The 13,678-nt window shown below is 41.2% G+C and overlaps 1 protein-coding gene across 2 annotated transcripts in view; it reads left to right on the forward strand.

Annotated features, from left to right (window-relative positions):
* Positions 1-13,678, forward strand: part of CCDC68 (coiled-coil domain containing 68) — a 68,867-nt gene that overhangs the window by 24,546 nt on the left and 30,643 nt on the right. For both annotated transcript variants that reach the window (XM_058170722.1, XM_058170723.1), the window contains exons 2-3: positions 5,389-5,528; positions 6,945-7,031. In XM_058170722.1, coding sequence (XP_058026705.1) covers positions 5,409-5,528; positions 6,945-7,031 — 207 coding nt within the window. In that variant the 5' untranslated portion in view covers positions 5,389-5,408. The remainder of the gene's footprint in view (positions 1-5,388; positions 5,529-6,944; positions 7,032-13,678) is intronic.

A 13,678-nucleotide genomic window follows, 5' to 3' on the forward strand; every position in this document is an offset into this window, starting at 1 on the left:
TCCCTGAAAATAAGGCCAAGCACTTATTTCGGGGTTCAAAAAATATAAGAAAGGGTATTATTTTCGGGGAAACACGGTATATCATGAACTGAATCTTAAGTAAGGTAAAGGTTCCCCTCGCACATACGTGCTAGTTCCGACTCTAGGCGGCGTTTAGAAGTCTCATTCGTCATCTTCAGGCTTCAGCTTCGTGCTTCTGGGAGCAATGTGTGATTGCAGCTATATATATATGCAGTTATATTGATAGATTGATTGATTGATAGATTGCAGTTATATATATATATATAAACATATATATATGTTTTCTGAGGTTTTCACGGGTGTTTGTATGTAGGTCTTTGGTTGTTCGGGTTTTCTCCCGTGTAAAATTAGAAGTGTCTTAGAATGACATTTAGAATAAAATTAGAATAATTTAGAATAAAATTAGAATGAGACTTAAAGACACTTCTAATTTCGTGGAGAAAACCGATAACCATATATATATATATATATATATATATATATATATATATATATATATATATATATATATATATATATATATATATATATATATAGGTCTTTGGTTGTTCGGGTTTTCTCCCGTGTAAAATTGGAAGTGTCTTGGCGGCGTTTATGAAGTCTCATTCGTCATCTTCAGGCTTCAGCTTCGTGCTTCTGGGAGCAATGTGTGATCGCAGCTGTTTCTTCCTTTTAACTGCTAGTGGGGTTTGAACTGATTGGGTGGGAGCTTGGCTGTGCTCTGATTGGATGGGGTTTTCTGTGCTCTGATTGGCTGGGGTGTGTCCTGTGTTGGTGGGGGCTTGGTTGTGCTCAGTCTAGTCTGTGCTGCAGGGGATTTGAGCTGGTGAGCTGCACTGCTGCTGTTTGGCTTCGTGTTCGTGGTTGTGCTACATCTTCGTAGTGGGTGTCAGTCTGCTGCATGTATGGATTGGAGGGGTTTGAAATGGCTAATGTTGCAGCTGCGGTCTGGCTTCTGGTCCTTGGTCGTGCTTCCTGATCAGTGTGGGTTTGGGTCTGCTTTCTGGGTGGATGTGGTGGTGACATCCTGTGTGGACCTCGTGAGTGTGGGTCTGGTGTCATTCCTCGTGTTAGGGACACGTTTGTCAATAAGGGCAGGTTTCCAATGGCTGGTAGGCGGGAGGTACCATCTCGTTTGTTCATGCTGTGTGGGCGTTTTTCTATCTCGATGGCTTCTCTGATTATTCTGTTGTTAAAGTGTTCAGTTTTGGCGATAGTTCTGGTCTTTTTAAAGTCAATATCGTGTCCTGTGACTTTAAAGTGTTGGACCAGGGAAGAAGTTGGTTCCTCTTTTTTGAATGAGTTCTTGTGTTCTTCAATGCGTGCACTTATTCTTCTGTTGGTTTGTCCAATGTATGTGGTGGGGCAGGCGGTGCATGGGATTTCATATACTCCTTGATTTTCTAACTCAATTTTGTCTTTGGGGTTTCTTAGGATGGTGGATATTTTTTGGTTTGTGCAGAATGCTGTCTTGATGTTATGTTTGTGGAGGATCTTGCTGATTCTGTCTGTGGTGCCTTTTCCCTGGTCCAACACTTTAAAGTCACAGGACACGATATTGACTTTAAAAAGACCAGAACTATCGCCAAAACTGAACACTTTAACAACAGAATAATCAGAGAAGCCATCGAGATAGAAAAACGCCCACACAGCATGAACAAACGAGATGATACCTCCCGCCTACCAGCCATTTGGAAACCTGCCCTTATTGACAAACGTGTCCCTAACACGAGGAATGACACCAGACCCACACTCACGAGGTCCACACAGGATGTCACCACCACACATCCACCCAGAAAGCACACCCAAACCCACACTGATCAGGAAGCACGACCAAGGACCAGAAGCCAGACCGCAGCTGCAACATTAGCCACTTCAAACCCCTCCAATCCATACATGCAGCAGACTGACACCCACTACGAAGATGTAGCACGACCACGAACACGAAGCCAAACAGCAGCAGTGCAGCTCACCAGCTCAAATCCCCCTGCAGCACAGATTAGACTGAGCACAACCAAGCCTCCACCAACACAGGACACACCCCCATCCAATCAGAGCACAGAAAAACCCCCATCCAATCAGAGCACAGCCAAGCTCCCACCCAATCAGTTCAAACCCCCACTAGCAGTTAAAAGGAAGAAACAGCTGCGATCACACATTGCTCCCAGAAGCACGAAGCTGAAGATGACGAATGAGACTTCGTCGAAACGTCGCCAAGACACTTCCAATTTTACACGGGAGAAAACCCGAACAACCAAAGACCTATATACAAACACCCGTGAAAACCTCAGAAAACAAATATATATATATATATATATATATATATATATATATATATATATATATATATATATATATATATATATATATATATATATACACATATATATATATATATATATATATATATATATATATATATATATGAAATATAAGGGGGAAGGAAGTGTCAGTATGCAATGCCACAGGGATTGACTTTCTTAGATTTCTTATATACATGGTTCCTGTCCCAAACTTTGGTCTGAACCTTGACCGAAAACAATTTAGGTTATCTATTCCTTCCAGAGCCTTCTATAGCTTTCATCCTACCTCCTTCTCAACAGCCTTCCCTAAAATGGGGATATTAGACACTTGGTCTTATCACTCAATACATCTACATCCAACTGGGCCATTTTAGTCCTTTTCAAAGACATTTTCCCTCCCACAATGAGATATTCACAATCCAGCCTGCAAACCCACCCCAACAGCACTACTAGCCAACATTTACTATCGTAGGAATATTCAATCTGGGTATCAGAAAACATTGCTGATGTTAGTTCTGTTTATAAATGACACCTTTGTATTTTAAAGATAAATGTTTAATACTGTTGTCTTTAGAACAGAATAGAAATTCTATTGATTTAGTTATCTTACCATATCTAACACTGTCTTTAAAATGTGCATTTAAATGCTGGAAGCTGAAGGCTCTGTAAATTTTTGTGAGACAATCAGATTTCATATCTGTGTTGTTTTCTGATGCATTGGCCAAATAAATTGCTTTCCATTCCTCTAGATTGTATAATAGCTAGCGAAGCCCCTGCTGAATTCACTTCAACTGGGTTTTACAATAAAGATGGTTCTACTGTGTTTCCCCGAAAATGAGACCTCCCCCGAAAATAAGCACTCCCTGAAAATATTTAACTGCAAGCGCAGCCAGTCCACGCCGTTTCCTCTGGTTAGGGTTAGGGAGACAGAGCTGGAAATCAGGTAAGACGGCAAGAGGATCCCTGTCTCGCTCCATGTGCTCCAAAATAATAAGACCTCCCCAAAAATAAGGCCAAGCGCTTATTTCGGGGTTCAAAAAATATAAGAAAGGGTCTTATTTTCGGGGAAACACAGTATATCATGAACTGAATCTTAAGTAAGGTAAAGGTTCCCCTCGCACATACGTGCTAGTCGTTGCCGACTCTAGGGGGCAGTGCTCATCTCTGTTTCAAAGCCAAAGAGCCAGTGCTGTCCAAAGACATCTCTGTAGTCATGTGGCCTGCATGACTCAACGCCAAAGGCGCACGGAACGCTGTTACCTTCCCACCAAAGATGGTCCCTATTTTTTCTACTTGCATTTTTATGTGCTTTCGAAACTGCTAGGTTGGCAGAAGCTGGGACAAGTAACGGGAGCTCATCCCGTTACACGGCAGCACTAGGGATTCGAACCGCTGAGCTGCCGACCTTTCGATTGACAAGCTCAACGTCCTAGCCCTTGAGCCACCACATCCCTCTGAACTGAATCTTAGGATAGCTTATATTTAAGTCCAGTTGCCAGTGTTTGTGTTTGCTGTTCTAATTCAGAATATGGTGCCAGATGACCGCTGCAAAATTCTGCTTGGACCTTTCTCTGGTCAGCATCTGTAGCTGACTAGATTGGCAGCTCAATCTGATAGGATGCTTCGGCCAGGCCATGCGTTTTAGATAACTCTGTCTTTCAACAAAAGCAAATGGTTCACCAATTCTTTCGTTCTTCCCAGGTTTGACCTCTTCAGTTAGTCATCTCGCTCAGCTTGATAGTAGGACTGGCCATCCAAGTTAATAAACTGAAGAGGATACTTTTATTTAACTCTGACAAACAACCAGAAGACAAAAAGAAGAGGTTATTATTTGAAGTCTATCATGGTCCTAAGCCAGAGGTGGATGGATGATACATGCTCTTAAATAGCAGCTCCTAATTCCATGGTCAGCAATGTGCCAGGAAGGTTAGAATAGCTCAGAGACACCTGGAAGGTCATATATTGTTGGTAGGAGTGAACAATTTATGACCTTCCAGATGTCTCTGAGCTATTCTAACCTTCCTGCCACATTGCTGACCATGGAATTAGGAGCTGGTATTCAAGAGCATTTATCATCCATCCGCCTCTGGGAAGAATGGAAGTATTGGTGAACCATTTGCTTTTGTTGAAGGACAGAGTTGTCTAAAATACATGGAAACAATCAATATAAATCATAAGGATACAGGCAACAAAGTTACAGCCATGCAGTTGTTTTGGTGTGCAGTGCTCTGTAGACACAAGAATAGTTTTTTCCTGAATGCCGCGACTCTGCTAAACAAATAATTCCCTCAACACTGTCAAACTATTCACTAAGGCTGCATTACTATTACTATTAGTCTTCTCATCGTTCCTATCACCCATTTTCTCCCACTTATGACTGCATGACTGTAACTTTGTTGCTTGTATCCTTACAATTTATATTGATATTGATATTGACGAATGTATCTTTTCTTTTATGTACCCTGAGAGCATATGCACCAAGACAAATTCCTTGTGTGTCCAATTGCACTTGGCCAATAAAAAAATCTATTCTATTCTATTCTATTCTATTCTATTCTATTCTATTCTATTCTATTCTATTCTATTCTATTACATTACATTACATTACATTACATTACATTACATTACATTACATTATAGTATCTGCATGGTCACACATGATCAAAATTTGGATGCTTGGCAACTGGCATGCGTTTATGATGGTTGCAGTGTCTGAAAACCATCTTTTGTGACCTTCTGACAAGCAAAGTCAACGAGGAAGCCAGATTTACTTAACAATCATGTTACTAAGCTAAGATCTGCAGTGATTCACTTAACAACTTGTGGCCAGAAAGGTTGCAAAACTCGGTCAACAAATGTCTCAACAGTAATGTTGGGCTCAGTTATGGTTGGAAGTCAAGGACTACCTGTGCTCTATTTTTACCATGCTTTGAAGTAGTCTGTCCTTCTCCACTCGTGTCACACATCAGGGTTTGTCGATTTGGTCTAGTGATTGGAATCTGAGTCTTGTCATGTGCAGGGTTTTGTTTTGTTTTTTGTATTCATCTGTGGTTTTTTGATACAGATTATCTCCCAACTTGGATAATGTCTACCGCCTTAGTGGTGACACATCAACTGAGAGAAAATACAGAGACAGCAAAAAATTTCCTCTTTCGTGGATCTACCTTGTCTGAGATTATTGAAGAAACGGAATATATTAAAAAGGTGCTGATTTTTTTATAAACATGTAACAAAACCAGAGCCACTGGTCTATGCTGTTCACCTAAAATGTCTGGGATGGAAAGTCCAAGGTCTCAAGGAATGTTGGTTTAAGTTATTTAAGATCCTTCTAATTGTCCGTGATAAAGCACTTTTCTGGATAAAACACATGAACGGAAGTGTGTGTGTGTGTGTGCCTGTGTGTATGTGTACCCACTCACACAACTCCATTCATGTGTTTTATCCAGAACAGGGCTTTAGCAATGATAATTAACGTTAGCCATACATGCATATTGACTTGCATATTATGGCTAGATTACGGGTGTCAAACTCGCCGCGTCACATTGATGTCATGTGACTTACTGCGACGTTTCCCCCCCTTTGCAAAGCTGGAGTGGGTGTGGCCTGCACGTGACGCATCCAGCCCACGAGCCGCCAGTTTGACATCCCTAGTTTAGATCAAGAATATTAGAAGTCTGAAAATCAAGTCATACTAGGAAGAAGTATGTTTAGCCTTGAGAGTTAATAACTGAGTGAGGGAAATATAACCTTCTCCTTCATTGTCCAGAATGCAGGGTACAAAATAATTATTTGAAGTTAGAGGAAAACAGATCCTGGTTGAATATTAGGAAAAAAAACAGCGGGCAGTGGACAGTGGGACAGGTTTTTAGAAAAGGTCATTAATGCATGGTCTTCAAACAGAGCCTAGATAGTGATTTGTCATGGACTTTAAATTTGGGTTGCTGCTGTGAGCAAAAGATTTGAGACTTTTCAGTTCTGTTTGTTTAATTTTTATTAAAAGAACATTTAAAGAATAAAATGAATGGCCACGGAAAGGGAAAAAGAAGAGGGAAGAATGCAGAAGTATATGGAAAATAAATTATCAATAAATAAACAGAGAATTTACAATTGCTATAATATTTAAAATACATTACAGGTAGTCCTCGACTTATGACCACAACTGAGCCCCAAATTTATGTTATTAAGTGAGACGTTTGTTAAGTGAGTTTCATCACATTTTACAACCTTTCTTGCCACGGTTCACTGGTTGTTAAGTGAATCTGGCTTCCCCATTGATTTTGCTTGTCAGGTGGTCGCAAAAGGGGATCACATGAGTGTGGGACCCAGCGACGGTCGTAAGTAGGAACCAGTCGCCAAGCATCTGAATTTTGATCACATGAGCATGGGGTTGCTACAAAGATCTTAAGTGTGAAAAATGGTCATAAGTCACATTTTTCAGTGCCGTTGTAAACTTTGAACAGTCACTAAATGAACTGTCGCAAGTCGAGGCCTACCTGTATTCCTGACGGGTATTACATTTATTTATAAACATTAAAACAGCTTCTTGGTGCTATCTTTACATCAGACATTTTCCTCTTAAAAACCATAAACATTTCAGGTTATTTTTTCTCCCCCCTACAGATTCGTTCCACGCTAGCAAAAGTTCAGCCTCTGTTATATAAAAAGGAATTCAACCCTAGCATTGAAAATGGCACGCTGGATTCAAAGGTATGAAAGATTGACTGTGTCGTACAGACCAATAAGGTAGATCTGTTCTGCACAATAGCATGGATGACCTTCAAGCTGGTGATAGCCACTCAGTAGCCAAATCAGGGGTGCTATTCAGCAGGTTCTGACAGGTTCTGGAGAACCGATAAGTGGAAATTTTGAGAAGTTTGGAGAACCGGCAAATACCACCTCTGGCTGGCCCCAGTGTGGGGTGGGAATGGAGATTTTGCAATATCCTTCTTCCAGGAGTGGGGAGGGAATGGAGATTTTGCAATATCCTTCTCCCAGGAGTGGGGAGGGAATGGAGATTTTGCAATATCCTTCTCCCAGGAGTGGGGAGGGAATGGAGATTTTGCAATATCCTTCTCCCAGGAGTGGGGAGGGAATGGAGATTTTGCAATATCCTTCTCCCAGGAGTGGGGAGGGAATGGAGATTTTGCAGTATCCTTCCCCTGCCACGCCCACCAAGCCACACCCACAGAACTGGTAGTAAAAAAAATGTGAATTCCACCACTGAGCCAAATTATGTTCATCAGACCAATCCAATCTCATCTGCCATTCAACACACTGCCAGACGTACCAAATCTATACTATCCTTTAGGTTTATCCTATTTTTCCTTCCTTTGAAATGGCCAAGGATAGATAGATACAAATGCTGGCAAAAGTATTGGTTACCCTCTACTTTGCCCCCCAAGAATCCCCAATTCTCCTCCTCCTTTGGAAAGACAAGCAGCCGATCTTCTCTCGTGTCCTTCCTGTACAGAGGTCACATGGTGCCATCCTGAAGACAAGCACCATTTTGGGAGCGTTTGCAAGTTTTGAATCGCAAGAATTCTGGCTGTTCTCAAAATGTTGCCTACTCTAGAATTCACTTCTAGAGGGTGGCTTTTCTATAGGAAGTCTGCAAGGCACATCTGCTGCAGTGGTGAGTTGCCTCCGGTTCGGACCAGTTCTATAGAACCGGTAGTAAAACCGGCAGGAGGCTCCGCCCACTGACCCGAACATCATCAAAAGTGATCTGTGCATGTGCACGCGCAGGCACGATGTGAACCGGTAGTAAAGATAAGTAGAACCCACCCCTGATCTGCTATTTCTCCTTGGGAAAAACTATCTTTGGAAGATAAGCAGAGTGAGGTATGATGGGGCAGGAAGCAGGCTTAAAGCTGGATGGTGCAGTGGTTACAATGCAGTATTTGTAATGTATCTTTAAATGTTTTGGCGGGAAAAAAGCACGTTGCTGATTGGTTGAAGCCTCCGGCTAAACTGTATTTAAAGAGAGGTTTTTCCCAGCCCGAGTTGCTGGGTTCACCATATAGTAAAGAGCTGTTGTCACTATCCTGGTCTCCTGCCTCGTTATTGCCCGAATCTAACAGTATTGGTGGCTAATTCTGCTGACTGCCAGCTACCAGCATTTCAGCAGTTTGAATCTCACCAGCTCAAGGCTGACTCAGTCTTCCATCCTTGTAAGATCGGTAAAATGAGGACCCAGATTGTTGGGGGCAATATGCTGCAGATTCTGTAAACTGCTTAGAGAGGATTCTGAAGGGGAATAGAATAGAATAGAATAGAATAGAATAGAATAGAATAGAATAGAATAGAATTTTTTATTGGCCAAGTGTGATTGGACACACAAGGAATTTGTCTTGGTGCATATGCTCTCAGTGTACCTAAAAGAAAAGATACCTTCATCAAGGTACAACACTTACAACAATTAATGATAGTCATAGGGTACAAATTTAACACTTAATGATACAACACTTAATGATAGTCATAGGCTACAAATAAGCAATCAGGAAACAATGTCAATATAAATCGTAAGGATACAAGCAACAAAGTTACAGTCATACAGTCATAAGTGGAAGGAGATGGGTGATGAGAAGATTAATAGTAGTGCAGATTTAGTAAATAGTTTGACAGTGTTGAGGGAATTATTTGTTTAGCAGAATGATGGCATTCGGGAAGAAACTCTTCTTGTGTCTAGTTGTTCTGGTGTGCAGTACTCTATTGCGTCGTTTTGCGGGTAGGAGTTGAAACAGTTTATGTCCAGGATGAGAAGGGGTCTGTAAATATTTTCACATCCCTCTTTTTGACTCGTGCACTATACAGGTCCTCAATAGAAGGCAGGTTTGTAGCCACTGTTTTTTCTGCAGTTCTAATTATCCTCTGAAGTCTGTGTCTGTCTTGTTGGGTTGCAGAACCAAACCAGACAGTTATAAAGGTGCAGATGACAGACTCAATAATTCCTCTATAGAACTGGATCAGCAGCTCCTTGGGCAGTTTGAGCTTTCTGAGTTGGCAGAGAAAGAAGATCTTTCTAAGTCTAAGTGCTATTGCTATTGCTGAAACTTATGGGGAGCCAGCCTGCTGAAAGGTAGGCCCAAGAATCCCACAGGGGCAGGATGGGAAGGAAGATATACAGATGGGGCAGATGCAGCATTCCTAAATTCAGTCATAAGAGTGAGAAGATTGCCAAACACCCAAATTTTGTTCACCTCACCGCAGGGGTGCTGCAGCCGCCATAATTTTGGGTGCAGCTCATAAATCCCATTGTTCAGCACCATAATAATTTTGAACAGTTGTTGAATGAATGGCCATAAAGTCTACCAGTAGTGGTTTGTGTGCTTGATGCCATACCCCAAAGTCTCTGGAAAAACTACTTGGTGTATGATAGAATAAACAGAATCTCCACACATCAGTTTCAAAATTCACATCACTTGGAATGGCAGACTATTTCAGTAGTAATTTTAGTGGTTCTAGATCATTAGGAAGGATTGTCCAAAAAGATGCTTTTTCCAAAGTTCTGAAGAAGTTTCTTCAATGAGAAGCGAAACATTTTCAAAGCAATATTTCACAAGAAGAGTCCTCCATTCCTCTGCTCACAACAAAATACCTTATGCCACCAGACTTGAAATTCTGGATTTAGAAAATTTAGTACTACGCCGCCTTCGGTATGACCTGAGCATAGCTCATAAAATCATCTGCTGCAACGTCCTAGCTGTCAATGACTACTTCAGCTTCAACTACAACAATACACGAGCACACAATAGATACAAACTTAAAGTGAACCGCTCCAAACTCGATTGCAGAAAATACGACTTGAGTAACAAAGTTGTTAATGCCTGGAACGCACTACCTGACTCTGTGGTTTCATCCCAGAATCCCCAAAATTTTAACTTTAGACTGTCTACGGTTGACCTCTCCCCATTCCTAAGAGGTCTGTAAGGGGCGTGCATAAGAGCACCAGCATGCCTACCGTCCCTGTCCTAATGTTTCCTTTAATTGTATTCATTTTATGTATTCAGTTCATGCTTATACTTATATATATTATCTAATATGTACTCAACAAAATAAATAAACAAACAAACAAACAAGAAAGTATAGTTGCCTTTTGAAAAGAGCATCTTTGGGACAACCATGACCCTAATGATGGAGAATCTCCATAGACACTTGGGAAGGATCCAGTGATCAAAAGTACTAAGTCTAGTCAGAACCATCTGGTAGACTATATGTAAATAAGAATAACAACATTTTCAGCATTAACTCCTGGGCATTGTCTGGACTAGTTCCTGTAGTTTTCTTTGCAAGATTTGCAAAAATTGGTGGCTGTTTCCTTCTTCCTAGAGCTGAAACAGAAGGACTGGTCCAGGGTCCACCTATCTGGTTTCATGCCTTTTGCAGAATGCAGACTCTGGTTTTCTAGCCAGTTATCAAGTACGCAGCTTGCACTGGCTTCCTGTGGTCTTTCGGGTGCGCTTCAAGATTTTGGTTACCACCTTTAAAGCGCTCCATGGCTTAGGACCCGGGTACTTACGGGACCGCCTGCTGTTACCTTGTGCCTCCCACCGACCCGTACGCTCACACAGAGAGGGCCTTCTCAGGGTGACGTCCGCCAAGCAATGTCGGCTGGCGGCCCCCAGGGGAAGGGCCTTCTCTGTTGGAGCTCCTACGCTCTGGAATGAACTTCCCCCCGGTTTACGTCAATTGCCTGATCTTCGGACCTTTCGGCGTGAGCTGAAAACGCACCTATTTATTCAAGCGGGACTGGATTGAAATTTTATTGGGGTATTTATGTTTTAAGATTTTAAATGGTTTTAAAATTTCGGCCACATTATAATATTTCTTTTTAAATTCTTTTTAATGTTTATATATTGAATTTTTACTTGGCTGTACACCGCCCTGAGTCCTCCGGGAGAAGGGCGGTATAAAAATCGAAATAAATAAATAAATAAATAAATAAATACTTATCTGGCTTTCTAGTTATAAACTGCACCAAACTGACACTTGATAATGCAGTTCCGGGCTACTTTACTTTACTTTACTTTATTGCTTAAGTGGTTCTTAACCTTTATAGTGCTGTGACCCCTTTAATACAATTCCCCACGATGTGGCGACCCCAACCGTAAAATTATTTTTGCAGTGATCTCAGCGCGCCTCAGCAGCCATAGAAGGGGGGGGAAAGCGGCAAACTGGTTTTTTTAATTTATCACGCCTGAAGCCGTATTGGCTAGCGATCTGAACTGCTTGCGATTGCCTTGAGGACGGAGGCATTAAAGCGGAGACTCCTCCCCTATTAAATTTATCGCACCTGAAGCCAGATTAGGCTAGCGATTTGGAGTGATTGCTCGTGGAGTCAACCACTGGAGCATGATTCTTCGACTCTCAAGTATACTTCCCATATTTCCGATGGTCTTAGGTGACCCCTGGCAAATCGTCATTCGATCCTCAACGGGGTCACGACCCACAGGTTAAGAATCACTGCTTTATTGTCATTGCATCTCGTACAATGAAATTAAATGCCATCTTCAGTGTACATTATAACTATAAAAATAAAACACAAACACACATCCTTCATATTCTATACAATTGAACTAAAAACCCGATATTGCATTAATATTGCATTACACAGTAGAATTCAGTATAGTTATTGCTCTGGGATAGAATCTGTTTCTCAGCCTATTTGTCCTTGTTTTTATTGTCCTATACCGTCTGCCAGATGGTAATAGTTAAAAAAAAAAGGGTGCCCAGGATGAGATGGATCTTTAAGAATGTTTTGAACTTTCTTAAGGCAACTGGAGCTATAAAGCTCTTCCAAAGAGGGGAGAGGGCAACCAATGACGTTGACCCTCTGGAGTGCTGTCCTATCTGCCACTGTGCAATTGGCAAGCCATACACAGGAGCAGTAAGTTAAAATACTCTCTATGGTGCAGTGGTAGAAGGTCACCAGCAGTTTTTCATTGAGTTGCTGTTTCCTGAGAAGTCTCAAGTAGTTTAATCTCTGCTGGGCCCTTTTGACTAGTGCTACAATGTGAGCGCCCCAGGTCAGGTCCTCTTTTATGATAACATCCAGAAACTTGCCCTTCTGCATGGAGATTTGCTGATTAATGCCCCATTTCTTGATTCTCTTCAATTTTACCAAACTCAACCTGCCCCTGTACATTTTAAGAAAATGCTGCTAAGTGGACTGTGGTACTCCATAATTCATGTGCTGCCCATTTTGTCACACTAGCAAAATAGCAATATTGACAATTTATCCTATAACGCTGGTGCTCCTTAAGTAAAAGTTACAGGCGCTTGTGACTTGAGTGTTCATAAAGCTTGTTAAGGCATTTTTGGCTTTTTACATGCCTGTTCTGCAAACCTTGTCAGAATGAGTTTGCAGCCTGATGCATTCTTCCAAGTACTAATTAATCTTGTAGGCAGAGTAGATTGCCCTAAGGGAATTGGGGCTGTTATTTATCAGGTCCGTTGTGCCAATGCTTTCAAAAAATAAAACCCCGGGGAGCTGAGCAAATAGAACATGATATTTTACTGCATGGGTTGAGAGGTGGGGGGAAAAAACATTTTTGCTGGAAGTTTAAATTCTCCTAGATTCAGTTCATGGATGAAAGTACAGGTGGAACGTTTGGTCTCAAAAATTCATGCTATCTATTCTCCAGTGACGTCTATCTACCAATCACTCGGGTCTAATCTAAATATTTATTTATTTATTTATTTTATTTGTCAATCATAGATAAGATAACAGGTAAAAGTATAAACATAATTTGGATACATGAAAAGAGTAAGTAAAAAGGAATATTAGGACAGGGACAGTAGGCATACGGGTGTACTTATGCACGCCCCTTACAGACCTCTTAGGAATGGAGTGAGGTCAACAGTAGACAGTTTAAGCTTAAAGTTTTGGGGGTTTGGGGAAGAAACCACAGAGTTAGGTAGTAAATTCCACGCATTGACCACTCTGTTACTGAAGTCATATTTTCTGCAATCGAGTTTGGAGCGGTTTACCTTGAGTTTGTATCTATTATTTGCTTGTGTATTGTTGTGATTGAAGCTGAAGTAGTCATTGACAGGTAGGATGTTGTGGCAGATAATTTTATGTACTATGCCTAGGTCAGACCAAAGTTAGCGTAGTTCTAAGTAGTCTAATCCCAAAATTTCAAGTCTGGTGGCATAAGGTATTTTCTTGCGAGCAGAGGAGTGGAGGACTCTTCTTGTGAAATATCTCTGGACTCTCTCGATTGTATTTATGTCCGATATGCAGTGCGAGTTCCAGACAGATAAGCTGTATTCAAGAATTGGTCTAACAAATGTTTTGTATGCTCTACTTAGTAGTACAATATTACCAGAGAAGAAGCTACGCAAGATTAGGT

Source organism: Ahaetulla prasina, chromosome 2 (assembly GCF_028640845.1).
Source record: "Ahaetulla prasina isolate Xishuangbanna chromosome 2, ASM2864084v1, whole genome shotgun sequence".
Classification (NCBI taxonomy): domain Eukaryota; kingdom Metazoa; phylum Chordata; class Lepidosauria; order Squamata; family Colubridae; genus Ahaetulla; species Ahaetulla prasina.